Genomic DNA, 26,491 nt, shown 5'->3' with positions numbered 1-26,491 from the left:
ACTGGGTACTTAAGAGAGTACAGACAACACTATAAGATGGAGTCCCTGCCCACAATGAGCTTATAGTCTAGAGTGGGAAAGAGACATTAAAAAAAATATATAAGATATTCCCTGTTGACATCAGGCTTATAATCAATCAATCAATCAATTGTATTTATTGAGCACTTACTGTGTGCAGAGCACTGTACTAAGTGCTTGGGAAGTACAAGTTGGCAACATATAGAGACAGTCCCTACCCAACAGTGGGCTCACAGTCTGAAAGGGGGAGACAGAGAACAAAACCAAACATACTAACAAAATAAAATAAGTAGAATAGATATGTACAAGTAAAATAAATAAATAAATAAATAAATATGTACAAACATATATACATATATACAGGTGCTGTGGGGAAGGGAAGGAGGTAAGTCTAGAAGGGGGAGAGAAATCAATATAAATGAATTATGGAGAGGCACACAAGTGCTGTTGGGGCTCAGGTGGAAAAAGGGAGCAAGTCAAGGTGATTCAGAAGGGCGTGTCATTTCAGAGGAAATGAGGGGTTGGTCAGGGAAGGCCTCTTGAAGGAGATGTGCCTTCAATAAGTCATTGTCTGTCAGATCTGAAAAGGGAGGGAGCTCCAAGCCAGAGGAGCAAGATAGATGAATCGGAGGTACAGGGAGAAGGCTGGCACTAAAGGAGTGAAGTGCTCGGGCTGGGTTGCAGTAGGAGAGCAGTGAGGTGAGATAGGAAGGGGCAGAGCGATTGAGTGCTTTAAAGCCGATGGCACGGAGTTTCTGTTAGACGAGGAGGTGGATGGACTACCACTGGAGGTTCTTGAAGAGTGGGGAAACACAGACTGAAAGTTTTTGTAGAAGAATGATCTGGGCAGCAGAGAAGTATGGAGCGCATAGTATGGACTGAATAGAAGAGAGACAGGAGGCAGGGAGGTCAGCAAAGAGGTTGATAAATTAATCAAAGTGGGATAGGATAAGTGCTTGGATTAACGTGGTATTAGTCTGGATGGAGAGGAAAGGACGGCTTTTAGCAATGTTGTGAAAGTTGAAACTGGAACATAGGCTTGCTCCCGGCTAGTGAACTTATTACTGAAGAGAGTGTCGCTCTCACAAAGTAAAATTTTGTTTAAAAAATATAAACTCCAACCACCGCTGGGAATTCCAACTAAAAATGAATGGCAGAGAGCAAGGTGCAATAAAGGAGTCATCCGCTCAGCATACCTGGGCCAGCTAAAATGCGTTTCAAAGCTAAGCCTGAGTGCGGGCTAAATTCTCAATTGCGGTAATTCCGAGAATCGCAGGTCTTCAACCAGCGTCTTGTGGTGGGCTGGCTCCCGGGGAGGAAGGGGCGAGCCGCTGACCGGACTTTGGAAGGCTTCGGGTGGCTAGGCCGCTGAACACTTCCCGTTTCCCCAGCATTGGGCTGCACATGTCAATACACTCCACCTCACACATCCTTCTTCCAACTACGCCTGTTCACCGGAGATTTGCTCTTACATATACCGGGTGACGCTGGGGAACAAAGGCCTCCAAATGTCTGTCTTCCCCACTAGACTGTAAGATCCTTGAGGGAAGGGATTGTGTTTACCTACTATACCGTACTGCCACAAGCGCTTAGCACAGTGTTCTGCACTCACACCTGGTGATGGCACCAAAAATGTAAAGCTCCTTCTTCTTGCCCATCAGGTGGGTCCCCGTCAGGTTTGGCAGATGGTGGTGGGCGGGACCCCGGGGGCTCGGTTCAGGCTGAAGTTTTCAGCACGCCTGCCTCTACTCCCCGCACTTGGCCCAAACAGGGATCATGACCACTGAAATCGATCCTATGGGAAGCAGCATGGCTTAGTGGCTAGAGCCCGGGCCTCGGAGTCGGAAGGACCTGGGTTCTAATCCTGGCTCTGCCACTTGTCTGCTGCGTGACCTTGGGCAAGTCACTCCTCTTCTCTGGGCCTCTGTTACCTCATGGGGATAAGAGTGTGAGCCCCATGTGGGACAGGGACCATGTCCAACCTGATTAACTTGAATCTATCCCAGTGCTTAGAACAATGCTTGGCACATAGTAAGTGCTTAACAAGTACCATAATCATTATACAGCATGTCCTGGGAAACCATAAAGAGGCTATTCTTAAGCCCAACCTTAGGTCCAACCCATATGGACACCCAATTAGGTGACAGACTCCATTATTCATTCATTCAATTCATTCAATCGTATTTATTCATTCAATTGCATTTATGCATATATGCATGTATATATGTTTGTGCATATTTATTACTCTATTTATTTTACTTGTACCTATCTATTCTATTTTATTTTGTTAGCATGTAAGCTTTTGTTCTCTGTCTCCCCCTTCTAGACTGTGAGCCCACTGTTGGGTAGGGACTGTCTCTATATGTTGCCAGCTTGTACTTCCCAAGCGCTTAGTACAGTGCTCTGTACACAGTAAGCACTCAATAAATACGATTGATTGACTGACTGATTGATTGAGCACTTACTGTGTGCAGAGCACCGTCCTAAGCGCTTGGAAAGCACAATTCGGCCACAGACAATTCGGCATCGAGCCAAGCATCACTCTCTACAGGGCAAGCCAAGCTCAGGAGAGTATTAGTCCCCTGTGGCCTCATTTCCCCTATTCATTCATCCATTCAATTGCATTTACCAAGTGCTTACTGTGTGCACAGCACTGTACTAAGCGCTTGGGAAAGTACAAAACAACAACAAATAGTGACATTCCCTGCCCGCAATGAGCTCACAGTCTGGAGCCGGGGAGACAGTCATCAATACAAATAAATAAAATTACAGATATGTAGATACGTGCTTTGGGGCTGGGAGGGGGAAAGAGCAAAGAGACCAAGTCAGGGTGATGCAGAAGGGAGTGGGAGATGAGGAAAAGTGGACATACTCCCTCTCCTTTCTGTATCGCCCCTGCACGTGGATTAGTACCCTTCATTCCCCTCACCCTTGGCCCCACAACACTTACATACATATCCATAACTTGTTTTAATGTCTGTTTCCCCCTCTAAACTGTAAGTTCCCTGGTGGGCAGGGAAAATGTCTACCAACTCTGTTACACTGTACTCTCCTAAGTGCTTATTACAGCACTCTGCACACAAGTGCTCAATAAATACCATCATCATCATCATCATCATCAATCGTATTTATTGAGCGCTTACTGTGTGCAGAGCACTGTACTAAGCGCTTGGGAAGTACAAGTTGGCAACATATAGAGACAGTCCCTACCCAACAGTGGGCTCACAGTCTAAAAGGGGGAATAGCAGCAATTGATTGGCAAAGAGCCTTTATTTTCCTAATCCAGGCCTAAAAAAAAATACCGGTACACAAAGGTATCTGAGCACCCCATCCTCTCCCTAGGAGGAAAATGTATCAGTGAAAGAACTGAAATTTGCATTCTTTGCTAATTATCTGGTAGAAAAGACTACACAACCAGGCCACTGGCTTATTAGCAAAAGCTAATTGCCATTTTACTCCACCTGACGTTTTCTCTGATGACTGAAAAACAGTCAGATTTTTGATGCCTTCTATGTTTACTCCAATCATTTTAGGAGACCCAAGTGCAAGAATTATTCCAAAGCCGCCGGATCCTTCCCCGGTGCCGGTAACGCCAGCTGAGCAAAGCCCCGGCTCCTCCTTACCTTGCACACGCCAAGGCCACGAGAGCAGCGGCGGCATTTTCTTTTTGCTTATACGGGATCTGCTGGCCCGAAGCAGTCGTCTCCTCCAACCAAGAGCAGAGCAATGCCTCGATCCCGTTAAGACAGTCAGCTGGCTCCTTAGTCAAACTCAACGGCTGGCAGTCCCGCAGGCAATTCAAGAGCACCTCGGCGGTTATGTTACAGAGAGACGGGTCCGTTCTGCTCTGGGACTGAATGAGGGGAAAGACCAACAGGAGCCCCATTCGGGAGGTGAACGGAGCCTGCTCGGGTTGCTGCAGGAGCCCTTGGCGTTTGAGCAGGGCCAGAGTTTCTTCGTCCCCAGAGTTTTCCCTTTCGTGTTGTTCTTCCAAGGCCAGCTGCCGCTGAGCGTTCCACAGGCCCCGCAGAGCGTTGAGGCGGTACTCGAGCAGGCGGGCATAGGCATTGCTCTGGTTTCCACACACTGAACGCAAACGTTCTGCTAACTCGGTGGGATTCTTGGTCTCGAATGTCAAAATCTAAGAAGAGAAGATATATATACTCAGGTATATAGTCAGATATATATATATATACTCTCCCCCTCGTCCCCCTCTCCATCCCCCCCTTCTTCCCTCCTTCCCTTCTCCACAGCACCTGTTTATATGTATATATGCTTGTACATATTTGTTACTCTATTTATTTATTTATTTTACTTGCACATATCTATTCTATTTATTTTATTTTGTTAGTATGTTTGGTTTTGTTCTCTGTCTCCCCCTTCTAGACTGTGAGCCCACTGTTGGGTAGGGACTGTCTCTATATGTTGCCAAATTGTACTTCCCAAGCGCTTAGTACAGTGCTCTGCACACAGTAAGCGCTCAATAAATACGATTGATGATGATGATGATGATAGGAAAGTTACCGTTTACGTAGGCAGGGGCCGATTTTACCGTGGACGTTTTTGCCAGCGGACAGTGCGGCTATTTCACCTAAGCCACGGCTACACCTGCAGTAGGGCCCGTGATCAAACCGAATGGTGGAGGTCAGTTTGTCACGGCCGAGTCCAGTTTGCCCGGAAAATAAGGTGGCAAGTCCGAGGCAGGTCCTTCCGCGCTCAGGCCCCGGCAGTCTTCACATATGATCACTGATAACTGGAGGTGGAGGGGGCTTCTTTTAGCCCTGACTCTAACCCCTCCCTGTCATCAGACTGCTTGGATCCTGCGGACCACGCAGAAGCACCCTTGGGAAGGAAAGTGGCAGTGAAAGATGAGAGGTAGAGCCAGAGGCCTGGGATCCAGGGGCAGGAAAGCTTAAGGATACAGCCTTTGGAGTTTCTAGGGCAGACCTGGATACCTAGTCTTCCACGGCTCCACAAATGTTTGCCTTGACCACCATCTGTTGTGGCCTGAGCTTCTGGAAAAGCATGGCCAAAGTGTTAGAGTCTATTAGAGAAGTCGATAGAGAAGCAGCGTGGCTCAGTGGAAAGAGCCCGGGCTTTGGAGTCAGAGGTCATGGGTTTGAATCCCGGCCTTGCCACTGTCAGCTGTGTGACTTTCAGCAAGTCACTTCTCTGGGCCTCAGTTCCCTCATCTGTAAAATGGGGATTAAGACTGTGAGCCCCCCGCGGGACAACCTGATCACCCTGTAACCTCCCCAGCGCTTAGAACAGTGCTTTGCACATAGTAAGCATTTAACAAATGCCATTATTATTATTACTGGAAAATACTTTCCCCATACTGTGCTCATGTTATCAAATTACATTGTGAAACCAATCCTTCCTACCTTCCAAGAAACTTCCCATTCAACAGGCTGGGAGAATCATAAAAAGCTGCAGAGACGGTCATTCTACATGCTGATGACCGCATCGTAGAAACACGTATGTAAAGAATCAATCAATCAATCGTATTTATTGAGTGCTTACTGTGTGCAGAGCACTGAACTAAGCGCTTAGGAAGTACAAGCTGGCAACATATAGAGATAGTCCCTACCCAACAGTGGGCTCACAGTCTAAAAGAAGACACGTAGATGGCTGTAGATGGTTTTAAAGGGTCAGACTACCACTACAGACTGATGAAAAGTAATTTATTCATTCAGTCAATCGTATTTATTGCAAAATGTAACATACATCCTGGACCAATGAAACCTTACATTCAATCAAAGATCTTCATTGAACTTATTGAGTGTTTCCTGGGTACAGGGCACTGTACTAGTTGCTTGGGAGAGTACAATATAAGAGACACGTTTCCTGCCCACCATGAGCTTACACTCTGAGGGGGAGACAGACGTTAATATAAATAAATTATGAATACGTACATGAGTGCTGTGGGGCTGAGCGTTATCAATTTGATAGCCTCAAATTGAAGGCAGCACAATTTCTAATAATGCACTGATAAGAAAGGAACTACGAATCAAGAATTCCAGAATGTTCTTTAAGGATCTGTCAGCCAGACTGTGGAGAGCCTAAGACCAAACTCAATGTCAGTAGAGTCCGACTGTCACGTATCTTCCATAAAACAGTGAATCACAGAATTTCCATCCTCTGGGGCAGTTCCATCATGGTCCCTTATGCACCCAACTCAACTTCAGTTAGCAAGACAGGATAATAATGATGGCATTTATTAAGCGCTTACCACGTGCAAAGCACTGTTCTAAGGATCACAAATGGAACAAAGTGTCTACCAGAACTGAAGCAACTCTCCTGGAATAAATGGCACAAAGCTACACAATAGGTATTACGGGATCAACAGAACTAAGACTGGAGCCAGGGGTGACTGCAAAAATGCTCTGAGGATGCTAAAAGGAACAACTCCCGATAATGAGGAGTAGCTCCTAAATGTCTGACGACAAGACCGGCAAAAGCCAGGCTGTCTTGCCAAAAATTGAGAAAGGGGAAGCTCTTTTTGAGCGGATGCTCTGAGAGGAACGTGTGGATACGAGGCAAACTCAGAAAGTACCAAATTTTGCAAAAAGCAAACATTATCACAACAGGGGGACCATCTCTGTGCTCGTGCAGTGTCAGAACAATGAATCAGCCTTCTCGGCTCTGCCAACACCAACTGGGCATATTTCGTCATCAGCTGTGCCATCTTCAAATCTAAAAGACAATTATATAGACATGACGAACCTAATGTTCCTATGCAAAAGTGTCAGTGGAGTTATTCAAAAAGTGTACTGGGCCCCAGCGAAGGGGGAAGGAATTTATTCCCAGTGAAATTTATTACACTCCTTTTAGCAGCTGCACGTTTTATTACTGAACACTGATTATGAAAAATAATGGAAAAATTAAATTGTACAGTATTTTAATAACTCCCAGTTTTCCTCTTGCTGTATGACCTAACTTGGGACAGAATATAGATTGCGTGGTTGATCGTACAGTGGTGTCAATGTTTGAAGCATCTTACCAAGCATACGATTATAATGACATTTTCCTCACCTTTCTCCAGCTGGGGAATATCAGACTCTAAACTGTGAGCTCATTGAAGGCAGGGAATGTCACTGTTTATGGTTGTATTGTACTTTCCCAAGCGCTTAGGACAGTGCTCTGCACACAGTAAGTGCTCAATAACTACAATTGAATGAATGAATGAATGTTTCTACCAACTCTGTTGTACTGCTCTCTCCGAAGTGCTTAGTAAGTGCTCTGCATAGGACTGATCAATTGATGTACCGTTTCCCCCCATTTCCCTTATTTCCCCTCCTTTTTCTCCTGCTTCCCTAAATGTTAGATTTATTTCTTAAATGAACTTGAATAGCCCTTCCCCTTGTTTTGGGGTTGCAAAAATTATGTAAGAGTAGGGAATTATTAAAGTAAATATGATAAGTTAAAATGCAAAGACTTTAGAGAAGCAGCGTGGCTTACTGGAAAGAGCAAGGGCTTAGGAGTTAGAAGACGTAGGTTCTAATCCCTACGCTACCACCTGTTTGCTGTGTGGCCCTGGGCAAGTCACTTAACTTCTCTGTGCCTCAGTTACCTCATCTGTAAAATGGGGATTAAGACTGTGAGTTCCACGTGCGACCAACCGATTACCTTGTATCTACCCTAGCGCTTAGAACAGTGCTTGGTACATAGTAAGTGCATAACATACACCATAATTATTATTATTATGCATTAAAACTCAACAAGGTTAGAGTTTTTAAAAACTGTTACTGAGTTGGACAGTCTCCTCCTCTCTTCAGTGGGGATTCAGATACTTGTCTTCCCTCCCACTTAGTCTATAAGCCCCATGTGGGCCAGGAGCTGAGTCCAATCGGTTCATATTCTTGTCTACTCCACAGTTTACCACAATGCTTGGCACATAATGAGCACTTAAATACAAAAATTGTTATTATTATGGACAATTTGTGAGAGATTCATATTAAAACTGTTTATCAAATGCATTTTTTAAATTAAAAGTGAGGTTTCCAGCTCACTTAGCTAAGAGAATACGCAAAAATTTAAATTTTGTTTTCGTAAAAACATCAAAAGACAAAAATTCACAGGCCTGGGAATCAGCAAACTTGGGTTTCAGTCCTAGGCTCACAATGGCCTGCTGTGCAACCTTGGGCAAGTCCTTTAACTTCTCTACACAGCAGTGACCTCGTCTAATAAATGGGAATGAAATACCTGTTTTTTCCTCTAGAACTGTGAACCACATGTAAGACAGAGACTGTATCTCGGCTACGATTATCTTGCATCTACCCTGCTATTTTGTACCACTGTTATATACCATCATTAAAATCATGATCCACTCTAAATCTGTAATATATTGGAAAAGTTTCTTTTTTCCTTAAGGTGCTCATTTCTCCACCAAATGATGGGACCTTTGGAGAGTCTTCCAGATGCAAATTTAAATCTGGAAGTGCCTGGCTGCAATAAATGTGCATATAGTCCTGTACAGATTTGCAAAACTATTTGACTTTGAGCAGAGCCAACACCCAATTCAAAATAATAAGCCTACATAAGAAAGTAGCAGGGCCTGGTGGCTAGAGCCTGGGTGTCAAAAGACTCGGGTTCTAATCCCAGCTCCACAACTTGTCAGCTGTGTGACCTTGGCCAAGTCACTTAACTTCTCTGTGCCTCAGTTTCTTCAACTGTAAAATGGGGATGGGGACCATGTCCAGTTAGATTAGTTTGCATCTACCCCAGAGCTTTGTACAGTGACTGGCACATAGTAACCACTTCATTCATTCATTCATTCAATCGTATTTATTGAGCACTTACTGTGTGCAGAGCACTGGACTAAGCGCTTGGGAAGTACGAGTCAGCAACATATAAAGACGGTCCCTACCCAACAACGGGCTCACAGTCTAGAAGGGGGAGACAGACAACAAAACAAAACATGTGGACAGGTGTCAAGTCGTCAGAACAAACAGAATTAAAGCTAAATGCACATCATTAAAAAAATAAATAGAATAGTAAATATGTACAAGGAAAATAGAGTAATAAATCTGTACAAACATATATACAGGTTGCTGTGGGGAGGGGAAGGAGGTAGGGCGGGAGGGGGAGGGGGAGAGGAAGGAGGGGGCTCAGTGTGGGAAGGCCTCCTGGAGGAGGTGAGCTCTCAGTAGGGCTTTGAAGGGAAGAAGAGAGGTAGCTTGGCAGATGCGGAGGGAGGGCATTCCACGTCAGGGGGAGGATGTGGGCCGGGGGTCGACGGCAGGACAGGCGATAACGAGGTACAGTGAGGAGGTTAGCGGCAGAGGAGCGGAGGGTGTGGGCTGGGCTGGAGAAGGAGAGAAGGGAGGTGAGGTAGGAGGGGGCGAGGGGATGGACAGCCTTGAAGCCGAGAGCGAGGAGTTTTTGCTTGATGCGTAGGTTGACAGGCAGCCACTGGAGATTTTTGAGGAGGGGAGTAACACGCCCAGAGCGTTTCTGCATAAAGATGATCCGGGCAGCAGCGTGAAGTATAGACTGAAGTGGGGAGAGACAGGAGGATGGGAGATTGGAGACGAGGCTGAAGCAGTAATCCAGTCAGGATAGGATGAGGGATTGAACCAGCAAGGTAGAGGTTCGGATGGAGAGGAAAGGGCGGATCTTGGCGATGTTGAGGAGGTGAGACCGGCAGGTTTTGGTGACAGATTGGATGTGAGGGGTGAGCGAGAGAGCGGAGTCAAGGATGACACCAAGGTTGCCGGTTTGTGAGATGGGAAGGATGGTAGTGCTGTCAACAGTGACAGAAAAGTCAGGGAGAGGGCAGGGTTTGGGAGGGAAGATAAGGAGTTCAGTCTTAGACACATTGAGTTTTAGATGGCGGGCAGACATCCAGATGCAGATGTCCTGAAGGCAGGAGGAGACCCGAGCCTGAAGGGAGGGAGAGAGAGCTGGGCCAGAGATGTAGATTTGGGTGTCATCGGCGTAGAGATGATAGTTGAAGCCGTGGGAGCGAATGAGTTCACCAAGAGAGTGAGTGGAGATCGAGAACAGAAGGGGACCAAGAACTGACCCTTGAGGAACCCCAACAGTAAGGGGATGGGGGGGGGGGGAGGAGGAGCCCGCAAAGAAGGCTGAGAATGAACGGCCTGAGAGATAAGAGGAGAACCAGGAGAGGATGGAGTCTGTGAAGCCAAGGTTGGATAGCGTGTTGAGGAGAAGGGGGTGGTCCACAGTGTCAAAGGCAGCTGAAAGGTCGAGGAGGATTAGGATAGAGTAGAAGCCATTGGATTTGGCAAGAAGGAGGTCACTGGTGACCTTTGAGAGGGCAGTTTTGGTGGAGTGTAGGGGACAGAAGCCAGACTGGAGGAGGTCAAGGAGAGAGTTGGCGTTGAGGAATTTGAGGCACTTAACTGATATCATATAAAAAAAAATCAGAGACAAAATGATTAAAGGTTACAAGAAATGTTATAGTTCTAAGATAGAGTTCGAAGTTCCCCTCGAGACTGTAAGCTCATTGTGAGCAGGGAACGTGTCTACCAAGTCTGCCGTACTGTACTTTCCCAAATGCTTAGTACGGGGCTCTGCACACAGCAATCAATATTTTGATACAGCCAAAGATAGATTTCTTGTCCATGCTACCTTGAAAATTTGACTAGTAACAATTCCCAGGATCTTTGCTTGCTGGATTTGCTTTCAGCAGCTCAAGGGTTTTAATGTAAGAGGATAAAATGCTTTTCCAACTCTTAAGAAGGGTTGCAATGGTAAATAATTTACTTCCCCATAAGCCAGGCAGTCTTCTCCCTGCATTCACCGCCGTGCACCAAAAATACACACACACACACACACACACACACCCACACACACACCCCCACACACACACATGATCTGCTCCAAGCAAATTTGACAAAACCCAAATTCATAAAATCCTGGTTTAAAACACATATATAGTCTAAGGTACTATTTATACTGGGCAGAGTATAATCTCTAATTGATCATTTGGGTTCTTGGTCCCTCAAATTAAACTACCATTTAAAGCAAACTAAGCCCTGAATGTGATCTGAGAAATGAATTTCTCTATTTCTCATTACGAGCAAGATCTCCTATCTTCCTTCAGCTATTTCAAAGGAACTGAGCAGGACTAGCATTCACTTCTTTTCATTTTAAGGGGTTAGCATACTACAAAAATTCAGGAAACAATCCTCTAATAATTTGGGGCATTACAATGTGATTATTTTTTTCCTACTCTGAGGTTTGAAAAGGTTCCTAAATGTCTTTTTATTGCTCCTTCCTATACCAAGTGAAGAAAAAATTTAGGATAGGTGTGAAAGATTGGATTAAATGAAATACAGTGAGGTCTAAAAAGTTGACCCAAAAAGACTGAATTAAATTTTCCAAACTTTTCTCTCCTCTTCCCCCCAAAATAACCACTTATTTCTAAAACAGTTATGTCTGCCACCTTTATTTTTTTTTCAGGGGGAAATATACTTAGTAAGCACCCACCTTCACCATATAATTACTGGTGAATGACTAAAAAGAGCTGGTTAAAGTCAGCTTTTTTACTCTTTGGATGATCAAGGGATTTTCTATGAAAATAATACGGCCGACCTACATGCTATCTAAAGACTACATACTAGATGCAAATGAGAAGAACATATTTCCACCACCACAAAAATATCCAAAGTCTGCTAATGCATTTTGAATATTTTCAACAAAGAAACCTGTGAAGATTATGAACTTAGTCATCCTCATGACTCCAAATTCTGAAATTGTTACAACACTTTGGGCACAGACAATACTTTTCAACATTGATGTTGTGCTTAGAACAGTGCTTTGCACAGAGTAAGCGCGTAACAAACACCATCATTATTATTATTATTTCGATTGTGCCAACAAACCATTCTTGGATAAGGACTGATATGTGCTGGATGGACATTAGCAGGCACTGATTAGCTATGCAAGCTATACAAAGTCACTTCTGAAAAAATCAAAATAGGCTTTCATTAGGTTCAAGAACAAAGGCTGATTCTGTTACATTAAACCTGGCTTTTTAATTTTTATAATCAATGTCAAGTAAAAGGGCTTCTAAAATACAGTATCCTCTGGCTCATTAGAAGTGGACATAAACCTAATTCCCAAATCCAGGCTATGCTGGGGAAAACATAAAAGACAATCTGTACTTTTCTGACAATTCTACTTCAAAGCAAGCCTTTGATGATATTTTTAGCATTCTGTATATATAGAAAATTATTCTGAAAGGTTATGAGATATTTGATATGATTAACCAAATATCACATACTATAGGTGCTTGTGATAGCTACACGTATTGATTTAGCAGCATCTAAAGCTGACTGTGCTTTCTAAAATCCATTACACTGCTCAGCATTATCCATTTTCAATGGGACCTTATGAGCATTGGGAACTGTCCATTTATTAACAAGACTATGCAGCTGTTTTTAGCCCACTGAAGTCTGAAGGTCGTCTGAAATCACTTAGTAAAAAACATGTCTCTTGCTTTTTGTTTTCCATAAACCTGCTGTGAAGCACCTTTTACGGCCCGCTCCTGCTTATTCAGTGATGCGCTGGAAACTGGGAGACAAAAATGACGAATGCTTTCACCTTAACACCAATCATCTTTGTTTACTAGCTGTCACTAGGCAAATCACTTAACTTCTCTGTGCCTCAGTTACCTCATCTGTAAAATTTGTAAAAGACTGTGAGCCCCATGTGGGACATGGACTGTGTCCAACCTTGATTACCTTCTATCTACGCGACACTTCGTGTAGTGCCTGATGTATAGTATGTGCTTAAATGCCATTTGGGGAGAAAAAAAAAAGGGGGAGGAATGTTAGCACCTTAGGTTAAAACCCTATCTGAATTTCCTTTTCATTTTCGAGAAGAAGTTATATAAGGGAGAGGGAAGATCCACCCACCCTTAATCATATGCATCACCAACTGCACTTGGGTGATAGTACTTAGTACCTCCCCATTTAGGGGTGTGCCACTCCCAAAGTCACTCACTAACTTGGGGCAAAACATTATCAGGCACACCATGCCCGAATGTTTTGTAAAATGTTGGTAAGGCCGCAGACGACCGTCATCCTGAAACATCCAAGGGAAACAACGTAATTTAAAAGCCCAATTTCATCACAAGACAAATAAGCTTTAATTAAGTAGAAAATTTTAGCCCCTGGTCAAAATGAACCATGATTTGCAGCCCCAGCTTTCAGGGAGAGGTTGCAAATGTGAAGGGGTTCTTTTGGTGGAGGGAGGGGAAAAGAGGGAAGGAAGGAGGGCTGAATTGGGGAGGAGCGGGTTTTGAAGCATTAGTAAATACAACACTACCTAAATTCCCAGAATAACCTAATCCAATAAGAGTCACGAACTATTGCAATCTATCACACACGCCAATCAATTGATGATATTTACCAAATGCTTACTGTGCGCAGAGCACTGTCCTAAACACTGGGAGAGAACAACAGTAGAGTAGGAAGGCAAGAACACCTGCCTGTAAGGAGCGCATGTTTCAGATAAATGCGCTACTGTGAATGGGGAGAGTGTGATTCACTTAGAAAGAGCAGTTTACGCTACTTCAGACAAATGAACCAATACGTTAAATTTTGAATGTGCAAGGATAAGAAGCAACGTGACCTAGTGGAAAGAGCAGAGGCCTGGAAGTAAGACGATCTGCGTTATAAAACCAGCTCCGCCACTTGCCTGCTGTGTGACCTTGGGCAAATCACTTAACTTTTCCGTGCCTCAGTTACCAAATCTACAACTCCAGCCCTGATCTCTCTCCCTCTATCCGTAGTCTCACATTTCTTCCTGCCTTCGAGACAGCTCGATTTGAGTGCCCTGCAGTCACCTCAAACTTAACTTGTCCAAAACAGAACTCCTTATCTTCTCACCCAAACCCTGCCCTCCCTAAAACTTTCCCATCTCTGTAGACAGCACCACCATCCTTCCGCTCACAGACTCATAGCCTTGGAGTTACCCTTGACTCATCTCTCTCATTCAACCACATATTCAATCTATCACTAAATCCTGTTGGTTCAACCTTCACAACATCGCAAGATCCACCCTGCCCTCTATCTTCCCCTTTTAGACTGTGAGCCCACTGTTGGATAGGGACTGTCTCTATATGTTACCAACTTGTACTTCCCAAGCACTTAGTACAGTGCTCTGCACACAGTAAGTGCTCAATAAATACTATTGATTGATTCCCAAACTGCTACCACCTTAATCAAAGCACTTTTCCTATCCTGCCTTGATTACTGTATCAGACTCTTTGCTGACCTCCATGCCTCCCATCTCTCCCCTCTCCAGTCCATACTTCATTCAGCTGCCTGGATCATTTTTCTCCAAAAACGCTCAGGCCAAGATTCCCCACTCCTCAATAACCTCCAGTGGTTGCCCATCCACTGCCACATCAAACAGAAACTCCTTACCATTGTCTTTAAAACACTCAATCACCATGCCCCCTCCTACCTCACCTCCCTGCTCTCTTACTACAACCCAGCCAACACACTTCACTCCTCTAATGCCATCTTTTTCATTGTATCTCATTATCATCTATCTCGCCACCAACCTCTCACGCACATCCTTCCTCTGGCCTGGAACACTCAATCAATTGTATTTATTGAGTGCTTACTGTGTGCACAGCACTGTACTAAGCGCTTGGGAACTACAAGTTGGCAACATATAGAGACAGTCCCTACCCAACAGTGGGCTCACAGTCTAGAGGGCTCACTCACCCTCTTCAGCAGCATCCAATTATTCTCCCCCACTTCAAAGTCTTACTGAAGGCACATCTCCTTCCAAGAGGCCTTCCCCAACCAAACCCTCATTTCTTTTTCTCCCACTCCCTTCTTCATTACCCTGACTTGCTCCCTTTATTCACCACCCCCACTCCAGCGCCACGGCAATTATGTACATAAACTGTAATTTGTTTATTTATATTAATGTCTGTCTCCCCTTCTAGACTGTCAGCTCACTGTGGGCCGGGGATGTGTCTGCTATTCTGTTATAGTGCATTCTCCCAAACAGTACAGCAGTCTACATACAGTAAGCACTCAAATACGATTGACTGATTACCCCATCCGTAAATCAATCATTGGTCTTTATTGAGCGCTTACTATGTGCAGAACACTACACTAAGTGCTTGGAAGAGTAAAATACAACAGAATTAGCAAACTCCTGATCCATGATTGAGTTTAAAGTCTAGAGGGGGAGAATGGGGATTAAGACTGTGGTCCCCATGTGGGACGCGGACTGTGTCCAACTCGATTATCTTGGCTCTTCCCCAGCGCTTAGTACAGTACCTATCCTACAGTAAATGCTTAACAAATACCATTTAAAAAGCACCAACAAAGACTGATTATCTTGGACTGGGATGACTTTTTATTTACGGTCTATTCATGTGGTATTTGTTAAGCACTTACTATGTGCCCAGCACTGAATTAAGTACTGGGGTAGACGGAAGATAATCAGACTGTGAGCCCCACGTGGGACCTAAGTAGGAGGGAGAACAGGCGTTTTGCAGATGATGGAACTGAGGCACAGAGAAGTTAAGTGATTTGCCCAAAGTCACACAGCTGGTAAGTGGCAGAGCTGGGATTAGAAACCAGGTCTTCTAACTCTCTTTCCATGCAGCACAGCTTTAGGGAAATATTGGAAGACAATAAACCTCACACACAAAAAATGCTTTCCACCAGGTCTATGTACAGCATTTTGAAAACAGGGTTTTCTCAATCCTATAAACTCTGTTCTTCAGGCAAACCACTGCACAGCTTTTGAATTAATGATGGACAATAAAAATCTTTGGCTTCCCAGAAGGAAGAGAGTTTAAAACCCAAGATCACTCAACCTTCAAAGAGATGCATTATATTACACCAGCCAATATAGCATATCACTAATTCAATTCATTACTTGAAACTGTCAACATGAAGTGAATTTATTTCCAGGCTTATTTCAAAGCTGATCAATTGGGGAGATATGAAACCAAAGCATAAAAACTCTGAATAAGACAGGAAAATGTGGCTCTCATGGAATTATTTGAAACTTTTTAATTCCTTCTATGAAATTTTCTGTCATTTCTCATAATAAAAACAGCATAGGAATTCTAACCATATTCTGGTATTTTAAGAAAGCTATCCATTCCCAATTTAAAACTGCCAAATAAAAATTTTATTTAGATGGGTAGAATTCTTCCCTTTGAAACTGAAATTGGCTCAGAGATGGAATTAGGCAAATAAAATTTAATGTTTTCTTCTTTCCTTAATTAAATAAGGTCCTGAACTATCCTTATCCAAACAGGTTTTTAGCTAAATGATCTCACAGATTTAATTTTACAGTCAGGCATAAATAAGATGCATGTTCCCCAAAAGGACAATTCATTAATATTTAATAATAAATATTAAAATTAAAGGGTTCAAAATTCCTTGTTTCAGCATATTTTTTAAAACTTGAAACTTGTAACAAACAATACTGGGCAAAGATATACATGCTTACATTTGTGGGATTTGAACCCAAGCTTTAATTTCAGCACTATGCCAGGGATGGTATCTCAAATTTACAGGTAGAAGAAAAAATGTGAAAAGCAGAATTTACTAAGTATCTGTTGGTGTGGAGAACTAGAGGCTTTGGGGAGCTTATGACTACAAGTAGAAGATATTAAGATCTCTGGGCACTGCGGGTAACCCATGCAGAAGGATGGTAGGGAGCAATCTTTATAAGGGCACAATGCTGAAGGAACTATGTCATGAATTGGTCTTATTAGTTGCCATCGGGGGCAAATCGTCCAACTGCTATTATAAAAAGTAACACATATGCTCTGTATTTGGGGGAAATTGAGAAGAATAAGCTTCAGTCTGTTCTATAAAGGCTCTAAAAGACTATATATATATATGTATATATATATATAAATATACAGATTTAATTTAATTTAGAGAAATATATACCTGCCATATATATATATATATATATTTCTCTAAATTTTTCAGTCTGCAAAAGTTTTCATTGGCCTACTATTTGCACCAGCCCTGCCAACACTTACCAGTGCTAGGGTGATAATAGTGAGTATCAGCAAACTGAATAGAGAACCAATGCTTAGTCACTTTTAATTGGCCTTAAATACTTTACTTCTTGGGAGCTGACATCTTAATTTCCACCTCATTTCATTCAGGCCTAGTGCCTGCAAGGCAGGACCAACTAATAATAATAATAATAATAATGGTATTTGTTAAGCGCTTACTATGTGCCAAGCAGTGTTACTAATAATAACAATTACTGTTATTTTTATGGGATTTGTTCAGTGCTTACTATGTGCCAGGCACTGTTTGAAGCACTGGGGTTGATACAAGGCCATCACGTTGGACACAGTCCCCGTCATGCAAGGATCTCACAGTTTTAATCCCTATTTTACAGACGAGGTACAGAGAATTAAGTGACTTGCCTAAGGTCACACGGCAGACAAGTGGCAGAGCCGGGATTAGAACCCGCATCCTTCGGGCTCCCATACCCGTGATCTCGCCACTCGGCCACGTTGCTTTGAGACTAGATAAGTAACCGACTCAGGGTGTTGTGTGGTGGAGGCGGAGGCAGTTCTCTGCCCAGAGATGGTGGAAGCAATCAATCAATCAATCAATCAATTGTATTTATTGAGCGCTTACTGTGTGCAGAGCACTGTACTAAGCGCTTGGGAAGTACAAGTTGGCAACATATAGAGACAGTCCCTACCCAACAGTGGGCTCACAGTCTAAAAAGTCAGAGAAGCAGCGTGGCTCAGTGGAAAGAGCACGGGCTTTGGAGTCAGAGGTCATGGGTTCGAATCCCGCTCCGCCACATGTCTGCTGTGTGATCTTGGGCAAGTCACTTAACTTCTCTGGGCCTCAGTTACCTCATCTGTAAAATGGGGATGAAGACTGTGAGCCCCATGTGGGACAACCTGATCACCCTGTATCCTCCCCAGCGCTTAGAACAGTGCTTTGCACATAGCGCTTAACAAATGCCAATTATTATTATTATTATTATTAAAAAGCAAGGGCTTTTTTGCTGTACTAAGCAAAAAAAAAAAAAAAAAGCAAAAAAAGCAAGGGCTACATGTACTTCTGCCCCATATTACAATGGTGGTAGCAGGGACGGCCATGGAGATGGCAGTGAGTACAGCAGACGACTTTCTGCACGGTGCTGCATATGATGCCATCGCACCTGTAGTATACGGTAAACCCGTCAGAAGCAGTTGGCCAGGATGGCAAATTCCTCCCCGCCTCAGGTTGGCCAAATGTGCCCACATTAACCTGCACGGCCGTCATCATCCACACTGAGCTGGTAAACACGGCACACTAAGCATAATGGGCCTGAAGGAATGAAGAATGATCTGCGATCATCCCACGTCATCCCCCGGCCTGGAATGCCCTCCCTCTGCCCATCTGCCAAGCTAGCTCTCTTCCTCCCTTCCAGGCCCTACTGAGAGCTCACCTCCTCCAGGAGGCCTTCCCACACTGAGCCCCTTCCTTCCTCTCCCCCTCGTCCCCCTCTCCATCCCCCCCACCTTACCTCCTTCCCTTCCCCACAGCACCTGTATATATGTATACACGTTTGTACATATCAATCAATCAATCAATCAATCGTATTTATTGAGCGCTTACTATGTGCAGAGCACTGTACTAAGCGCTTGGGAAGTACAAATTGGCATCACATAGAGACAGTCCCTACCCGATAGTGGGCTCACAGTCTAAAAGGGGGAGTCTAACATATTTATTACTCTATTTATTTTACTTCTACATATCTATTCTATTTATTTTATTTTGTTAGTATGTTTGGTTTTGTTCTCTGTCTCCCCCTTCTAGACCGTGAGCCCACTGTTGGGTAAGGACTGTCTCTATATGTTGCCAACTTGTACTTCCCAAGCGCTTAGGACAGTGCTCTGCACACAGTAAGCGCTCAATAAATATGATTGATTGATTGCGATTTGATTTTATTTATTTGTATTGAGGTCTGCCTTCCCCGCTCCAGGCTGTAAGATCGTTATGGGTGGGGGATGTGACTGTTTATTGTTGTACTGTACTCTCCCAAGCGTTTAGTACAGTGCTCTGCACACAGTAAGCACTCAATAAATATGACTGAATGAGTAAATAAATGAAAATCTATCCTATCCCACCTCGACTCTTTCATCTGCCTCCTTGCTGACCTCCCAGCCTCCCGCCTCTCTCCACTCCAATCTGCTGGCCCCATTCTACCTCATCTCACTGACCTCCTAATCCAGCCCAGCCCTCAAACTCAGCTCCTCTAGCATCAGCTTATTTTTCCGTGCCCCAATCTCATCGACCTCTCCACCAAATCCTTTCCCACATTCTCCCTAAGCCTGGAACTCCCTACCCCTCCATATACCCCAAACCATCACTCTCCCTACCCTCAAGACATTATTACAGTCACATCTCCTCCAAGAAGCCCGCCAAGATTAAGGACTCTTTTCCCCAGCTAGTTCTCCCTTCTGCATCATCTACGCAGATCTGTGACCTTCGGGCATTTGATATTTGCCCCAAATCCACAGCCTTTATGCACATACCTTTAAATTATATATTATCAACTATTTATTTATATTAATGTCTGCCTCCCTTTCTAGACTGTAAACTCATTATGGGCAGGGAAAGTGCTTGCTTAATTCCATTGTACTGTACTCTTCCAAGTGCTTAGTACAGCGCTCTGCACACAGTAAGCACTCAATAAACATCACTGACATTAGCTAGAAAATTCTCCAACAAGATAACCTGTATCACCTCATGTCATCAATCTGCCAGAGACGCAACAACAGCTGCAAAATTCTTACCAGAAGCTGAATTTGCAGTGAGGATGCTGGTTTGGGTTTTAACAGCAGATTGTTTTACTAAAAGAATAACAAGATCATGATGTGATAAGATTATTCAGCGATGTGATCATCTTTCGATGGTTACCTTCTAAAGAGCTTTTATAAGTACTCCTTACCTCCTACATTTAAGCAAAAAACCCATCATCGTGACCAAAAGCAAAAAATAGTACAATCTATACAGTTTTAGGTTGAAAGCCAAATCAAGATTAACTCCCCCTCAACCTGCTCATTTCATGGTTCTGCCAAAAATCTTATCAAAACATGAACAAAAATAGAATGATATACATTATGAAACCCATTTCAGTGTTAACGTGGAAATATCTTTATTACATTGTGGCAAGATAGTAAATGCAATATTCTAATAAGAGCCAAGAACCTAAATTCAGTTATTAAAGCGTCAATTTTTTTTCACTGTGATAAAATTTTCCATAAGAACCATCACACCCTACCTCTGCATATTTAGATCCCAAATGGACACAAGAAAATAGTTGTGAAAATGAGTCCCTAGGCTTTTCTGTAACATAATATCCTTCCTCTTTATTACTGAAATTTGGACTGCAATCTGCCTGGCTGGAGGGGGTGTTCCTCTTCTTTAGTGGTGACAAAATACCTTTCAGCCATGCTAGAAAACATGACAGAGAAGCAACATGGCCTAGTGGATACAGCACAGGCCTTGAAGTCAGAAGGCTCTGGGTTCTAATCCCTGTTCGACCATTTGCCAGCTGTGGGACCCTGGGCAAACTGGTTCCTTTCTCTGTGCCTCAGTTGCCTCATCTGTAAAATGGGGATTAAGACCGTGAGACCCACGTGGGACATGGACTGCATCCAACCTGATGATCATATAGCTATCTCAGCGCTCTGTGCGGTGCCTGGCCCATAGTAAGCACTTAAAAAATGCCATTAAAAAAAAAAATCCAAGTGACAGCTAGAAGGGCCCTGGCAGAGTCGCCGCTGTTGTCTACACCCAACACCTCCCAACTCGGGTAGCTGTGGGGTTAGTATCTACCCAGCCAGAACTGCTGAGGGCAGGTGACCACAAGCGATGGGAGAGAGCAGCAGTAAACAACACCACCAGATGAAATTCTACACTTCCCTCTTCCTTTAACCCTAATATCTATCTCCTTTGCCTCATTACCAATTTCATTATCATTATTATTAACAGTAATAATAATAATAGTGCTTGTTAAGTGCTTACTATGTGCCAAGCACTGTTCTTAGCGCTGGAGTAGATACAAGTTAATCAGGTTGGCCACAGCCCCTGTCCCCTACAGGGCTCACCCTTTTAATCCCCATTTTACAGATGAGGTAACTAAGCCCCAGAGAAGTTAAGTGACTTGTCCAAGGTCACACAGCAGACAAGTGGCAGAATCAGCTTTAGAACTCATGTCTTCTAACTCCAAATCCGGTGCTCTTGCCACTAGGCCACTTCTTCTGCCTTTCTTCCTAGCCCCATCCCTGTTTTTAGGGGTGAGTGAAGCACTTGGTAGAGGCTTTTAAAAAGGGGTCTCTTGGAAACCCTGCCCTATGACAGCTATGCCCCACGTTAGCCCACCCGCCGCCCCGTCCTCAAAATGACAAGTTCATACCTATGGTGGAAAGATCACTGATATGACCCAGGAATGGGAATTTCTTACGTTCTTATGTAGGTATATTGCATAAAAATAAGATCCTAAATATAATCTAAGAGCTTGTTGGGGGCAGGGAATGTATCCACTAGATTGTTATATTGTACTCTCCCAAGCGTTGAGTAAGAAGCAGCATGGCATAATGGATAGAGCACAGACCTGAGTCAGAAGGTCACAGGTTCTAATCCCAGCTCCGCCACTTTCATTCAATCAATCAATCGTATTTATTGAGCGCTTACTGTGTACAGAGCACTGTACTAAGCACTTGGGAAGTATAAGTTGGCAACATATAGAGACAGTCCCTACCCAACAGTGGGCTCACAGTCTAAAAGGGGGAGACAGAGAACAAAACCAAACATATTAACAAAATAAAATAAATAGAACAGATATGTACAGGTAAAATAAATAGAGTAATAAATATGTACAAACATATATACATATATACAGGTGCTGTGGGGAAGGGAAGGAGGTAAGACATGAGGGATGGAGGCGGGGATGAGGGGGAGAGGAATGAGGAGGCTCAGTGGGCTCATTCATTCAATCGTATTTATTGAGCGCTTACTGTGTGCAGAGCACTGTACTAAGCGCTTGGGAAGTACAAGTTGGCAACATATAGAGATGGTCCCTACCCAACAGTGGGCTCACAGTCTAGAAGGGGGAGACAGACAACAAAACATATTAACAAAATAAAATAGATATAATAAATATGTACAAGTAAAATAGAGTAATTAATATGTACAAACATATATACATATATACAGGTGCTGTGGGGAGGGGAAGGAGATAAGGCGGGGGGGATGGAGAGGAGGGGGAGAGGAAGGAGGGGGCTCGGTCTGGGAAGGCCTCCTGGAGGAGGTGAGCTTTCAGTAGGGCCTTGAAGGGAGGAAGAGAGCTAGCTTGGCGGATGTGCAGAGGGAGGGCATTCCAGGCCAGGGGGAGGACGTGGGCCGGGGGTCGACGGTGGGACAGGCGAGAATGAGGCCCGGTGAGGAGATTAGCAGCAGAGGAGCGGAGGGTGCGGGCTGGGCTGGAGGACAGAAGGAAGGTGAGGTAGGAGGGGGCGAGGTGATGGACAGCCTTGAAGCCGAGAGTGAGGAATTTTTGCTTGATTCGTAGATTAACAGGCAACCACTGGAGATTTTTGAGGAGGGGAGTGGCATGCCCAGAGCGTTTCTGCACAAAAATAATCCGGGCAGCAGAGTGAAGTACAGACAGGAGGATGGGAGATCAGAAAGGAGGCTGATGCCGTAATCCTGTCGGGATAGGATGAGAGATTGAACCAGAATGGTAGTGGTTTGGATGGCGAGGAAAGGGCGGAGTTTGGCGATGTTGTGGAGGTGAGACAGCAGGTTTTGGTGACGGATTGGATGTGTGGGATGAATGAGAGAGCGGAGTCAAGGATGACACCAAGGTTGCGGGCTTGTGAGACAGGAAGGATGGTACTGCCGTCGACAGTGATGAGAAAGTCAGGGAGAGGACAGGGTTTGGAAGGGAAGATAAGGACCTCAGTCTTGGACATGTTCTTCTGTTTAGGCCATCAGTCTGATATTTGCACTGAACACTGCAACCGAAATCAATATTTTACATATAATGTCAAGATATCAATGTTGGGCTTCTGGACTTTAATGTACATTTATGTTTTTGGTAATATTTGTAATGCACTGTACTGAAGTGATGGGGTAATAATAATAATGATAGCATTCATTAAGCGCTTACTATGTGCAAAGCACTGTTCTAAGCGCTGGGGGGATACAAGGTGATCAGGCTGTCCCACGGGGGGCTCACAGTCTTCATCCCCATTTTACAGATGACAAAACTGAGGCCCAGAGAAGTTAAGTGACTTGCCCAAAGTCACACAGCTGACAATTGGCGGAGCTGGGATTTGAACCCATGACCTCCGACTCCAAAGCCCATGCTCTTTCCACTGAGCCACGCTGCTTCTCCATACAAGCTAATCAGGTTGGATCCAATCTATGTCCACAGAGGGCTCACAATCTTAATCCCCATTTCACAGATGAGGTAATTGAGGCACAGTGAAGTGAAGTGACTTTCCCAAGGTCACACAGATGAGAGGTAGAGCCGAGATTAGAACTCAGGTTCTTCTGGCTCTCAGGTCCGTGCTCTAGGTCACACTGCTTCCTTAACATCATCATTGTGCCCTCTGAGAAGGTGATGCAGCCAGTATAGACTCAATGAACTTTCACTGATAATAAAATTAATGCCAACATGTCCAATAAAGGTGAAAAGTGTTAGGTCACTTTACACCACTGAATGACACCCTTCCCTCACTCCTACCTAACTCACGGCTCTGATTAATAAAACCCGTGGAGGAATTTGACTGTCACTTGGCTTATGAATGTTCCTATTACTCCAAAGAAACTCAGATCTTCAAAACAACTGGCTTCCTCGCACTGCACAGACCAAGTACTCAGGAAAATTAACCAACCAGGTAACCTCAGTTTATCTTTCCTAGCAAAAACTTGGGGATGAGAGTGAGGTTTAATAACAAAGACCCACCAGTAAACAATTTAACTATGACTGTACTTAATTCTGTTGTCATACTGCTACTACTACTACTACTAATAATGGTATTTGTTCAGTGCTTACTACGTGCCAGGCACTATTCTGAGCGCTGGGGTAGATACAAAGTAATCCCACATGGGGCTCACAGTCTTAATCCCCATTTTCCAGATGAAGTAACTGAGGCCCAGAGAAGTGAAGTGACTTGGCCAAGGTCACACAGCAGACAAGTGGCGGTGCCTTCTGACCCCCAGTGCTCTAAACACTACATCTTGCTGCTTCTCTATACTACATGTCTGAAGAAGAAACCCCTAATCAAACCTTTAAGGATGGAGTTGCTCCTGTCTCTCCACAATCATCCTTCTGCCTTGCCTCAAATTTTAAACCAGGATTTCTGGGAACTGCCAATTACTCAGATATTTAGGCCCGGGATCACTCTAATTAGCCATCAGTTTGTTTCTTTCAAGACTTGTCTGTAGCATCTTGATTTCTTATGTTATCACCCTGGATTGTAGTGCCTTAGAAAACCAGTAATGCACAGCTTCAGTGATTTATTCCTGAGCCATTATACCTTATCTTGTGGGGGGGTAATCAGGTGTCTCTACCTAGAACGCATCCCTCTATTTTTTTCAGCTTCTTAAACATCTAAGATGCAGAAATACAGAGATTTTCACCTTTTAGGTTCTGGCAGTTGCTAGTGGCCGTTAGCACCTATCGGCACACGCCAAGATAGTGCAATATAATTGTGCAAGAAAATGACCGGTGGGATTCATAAAGGTTCACTAACACTTTTGGACGCCAAGATAGTGCAATATAATCGTGCAAGAAAATGACCAGTGGGATTCAAAAAGGTCCACTGACACTTTGGGAGTTCTGCCGCAGGCTATCAAAGTTAATACATGTTCAATTTTACTAGCTCTACTCCTGTTCTAAAATGTATCTCAATAACATGCCTGAAGTTCAATTTCTCTGTCCAACAGTAAAAACATTTCCCTCCCTAGACTGTAAATTCCTTGAGGGCAGGAACTGTGCACACCAACCCTATTACATTGTAATCTCCCAAGCGCTTAATAAATACTATCAATAGAGGGATAGAATGTGGACATAATTTCTGTCTGTGAAATCTGAGAACTAGTGAAATTCATTTTAAAGACACTGCAGTCTATCACCCAGATATATATTTAGGAAATTTATAAGATAGAACACAACACACGGATATTTATAAAATGCAAGTTTTTCGTCTCTGCACATTCACTCCTCTCCCCCTAGCCCCCCCTCCATCCCCCCATCTTACCTCCTTCCCTTCCCCACAGCACCTGTATATATGTATATATGTTTGTACATATTTATTACTCTATTTATTTATTTTACTTGTACATATCTATTCTATTTATTTTATTTTGTTAGTATGTTTGGTTTTGTCTTCTGTCTCCCCCTTCTAGACTGTGAGCCCACTGTTGGGTAGGGACTGTCTCTATATGTTGCCAACTTGTACTTCCCAAGCGCTTAGTACAGTGCTCTGCACACAGTAAGCGCCCAATAAATACGATTGATTGATTGATTCACAGCGACCACTTTTGAAAATTACCTATCTTGTCCATTTCAAAATTTCACAGTAAATTAAAAGAAGAACATTTAAAATAACAGCTTGTTGGCTGTTCTAGGGCACCGGAAAGAGCTCAACAGTGGTCAAATTATCTCAATAATACACTTTATTATTACTTCAAAAAAAAACCACCACATCACACTGAGAGGGGTGATTTTAAGTGGGACAGATTCTACCCTTTCACACTGAGTGGATGTGGTTCTGAAGACAGTTTGTCAGTAGAAGCATCCGTTTGGGGTTTGAATCTGTATGAGGCAGGGCCTGAGCTGAGCAGGGCAGACAAAGCAAACACCAAGAAGACGCCTCTTCCAAGTCCACCCCAGGAGTTTGTTGTCCGCACAAAGCCCGGCTTCACGGGCAGCATTTTTTCCCCAGCCCTTACCCTCCTCCACCCCACCATTCATCGTCTCCAGGGTCCCGACGGCTTCTTGGGGAGGTGAGAGCCAACACGCTTTTGGAGAGCCCCAGGCCAATTAGTAAGCACAAAGCAGAACAACCTCAGATTATCATTTCTCGGCCCTTCAGAATTGTTCCAACCAAAGCCTTTGCAACGAATCTTCCCCTAAAAATAATTAATCATAATTATGGTATTTGTTAAGCGCTATGTGCCAGGCACTGTACTAAGAGCTGGGATGGATACAAGCAAATCGGGTTGGACACAGTCCCTGTCCCACATGGGGCTCACGGTCTCGATCCGCATTTTACAGATGAGGTTATAATAATAATGCTGGTATTTGTTAAGTGCTCACTCTGTGCCTAGCACTGTTCTAAGCGCTGTGAGCCCGCTGCTGGGTAGGGACCGTCTCCATATGTTGCCAACTTGTACTTCCCAAGCGCTTAGTACAGTGCTCTGCACACAGTAAGCGCTCAATAAATACGATTGAATGAATGAATAATAAT

General features: G+C 43.8%; 1 protein-coding gene across 2 annotated transcripts in view; it reads right to left on the bottom strand.

Moving 5' to 3' along the window:
• The window catches only part of HECTD4 (HECT domain E3 ubiquitin protein ligase 4), a 227,360-nt gene that overhangs the window by 154,346 nt on the left and 46,523 nt on the right, over nt 1-26,491 (bottom strand). For both annotated transcript variants that reach the window (XM_038763449.1, XM_038763450.1), the window contains exon 2: nt 3,642-4,159. In XM_038763449.1, the coding sequence (XP_038619377.1) occupies nt 3,642-4,159 (518 nt within the window). The remainder of the gene's footprint in view (nt 1-3,641; nt 4,160-26,491) is intronic.

The sequence above is a fragment of the Tachyglossus aculeatus genome, chromosome 21 (assembly GCF_015852505.1).
Source record: "Tachyglossus aculeatus isolate mTacAcu1 chromosome 21, mTacAcu1.pri, whole genome shotgun sequence".
Lineage (NCBI taxonomy): Eukaryota > Metazoa > Chordata > Mammalia > Monotremata > Tachyglossidae > Tachyglossus > Tachyglossus aculeatus.
This window is presented reverse-complemented; position numbering and strand designations above follow the sequence as displayed.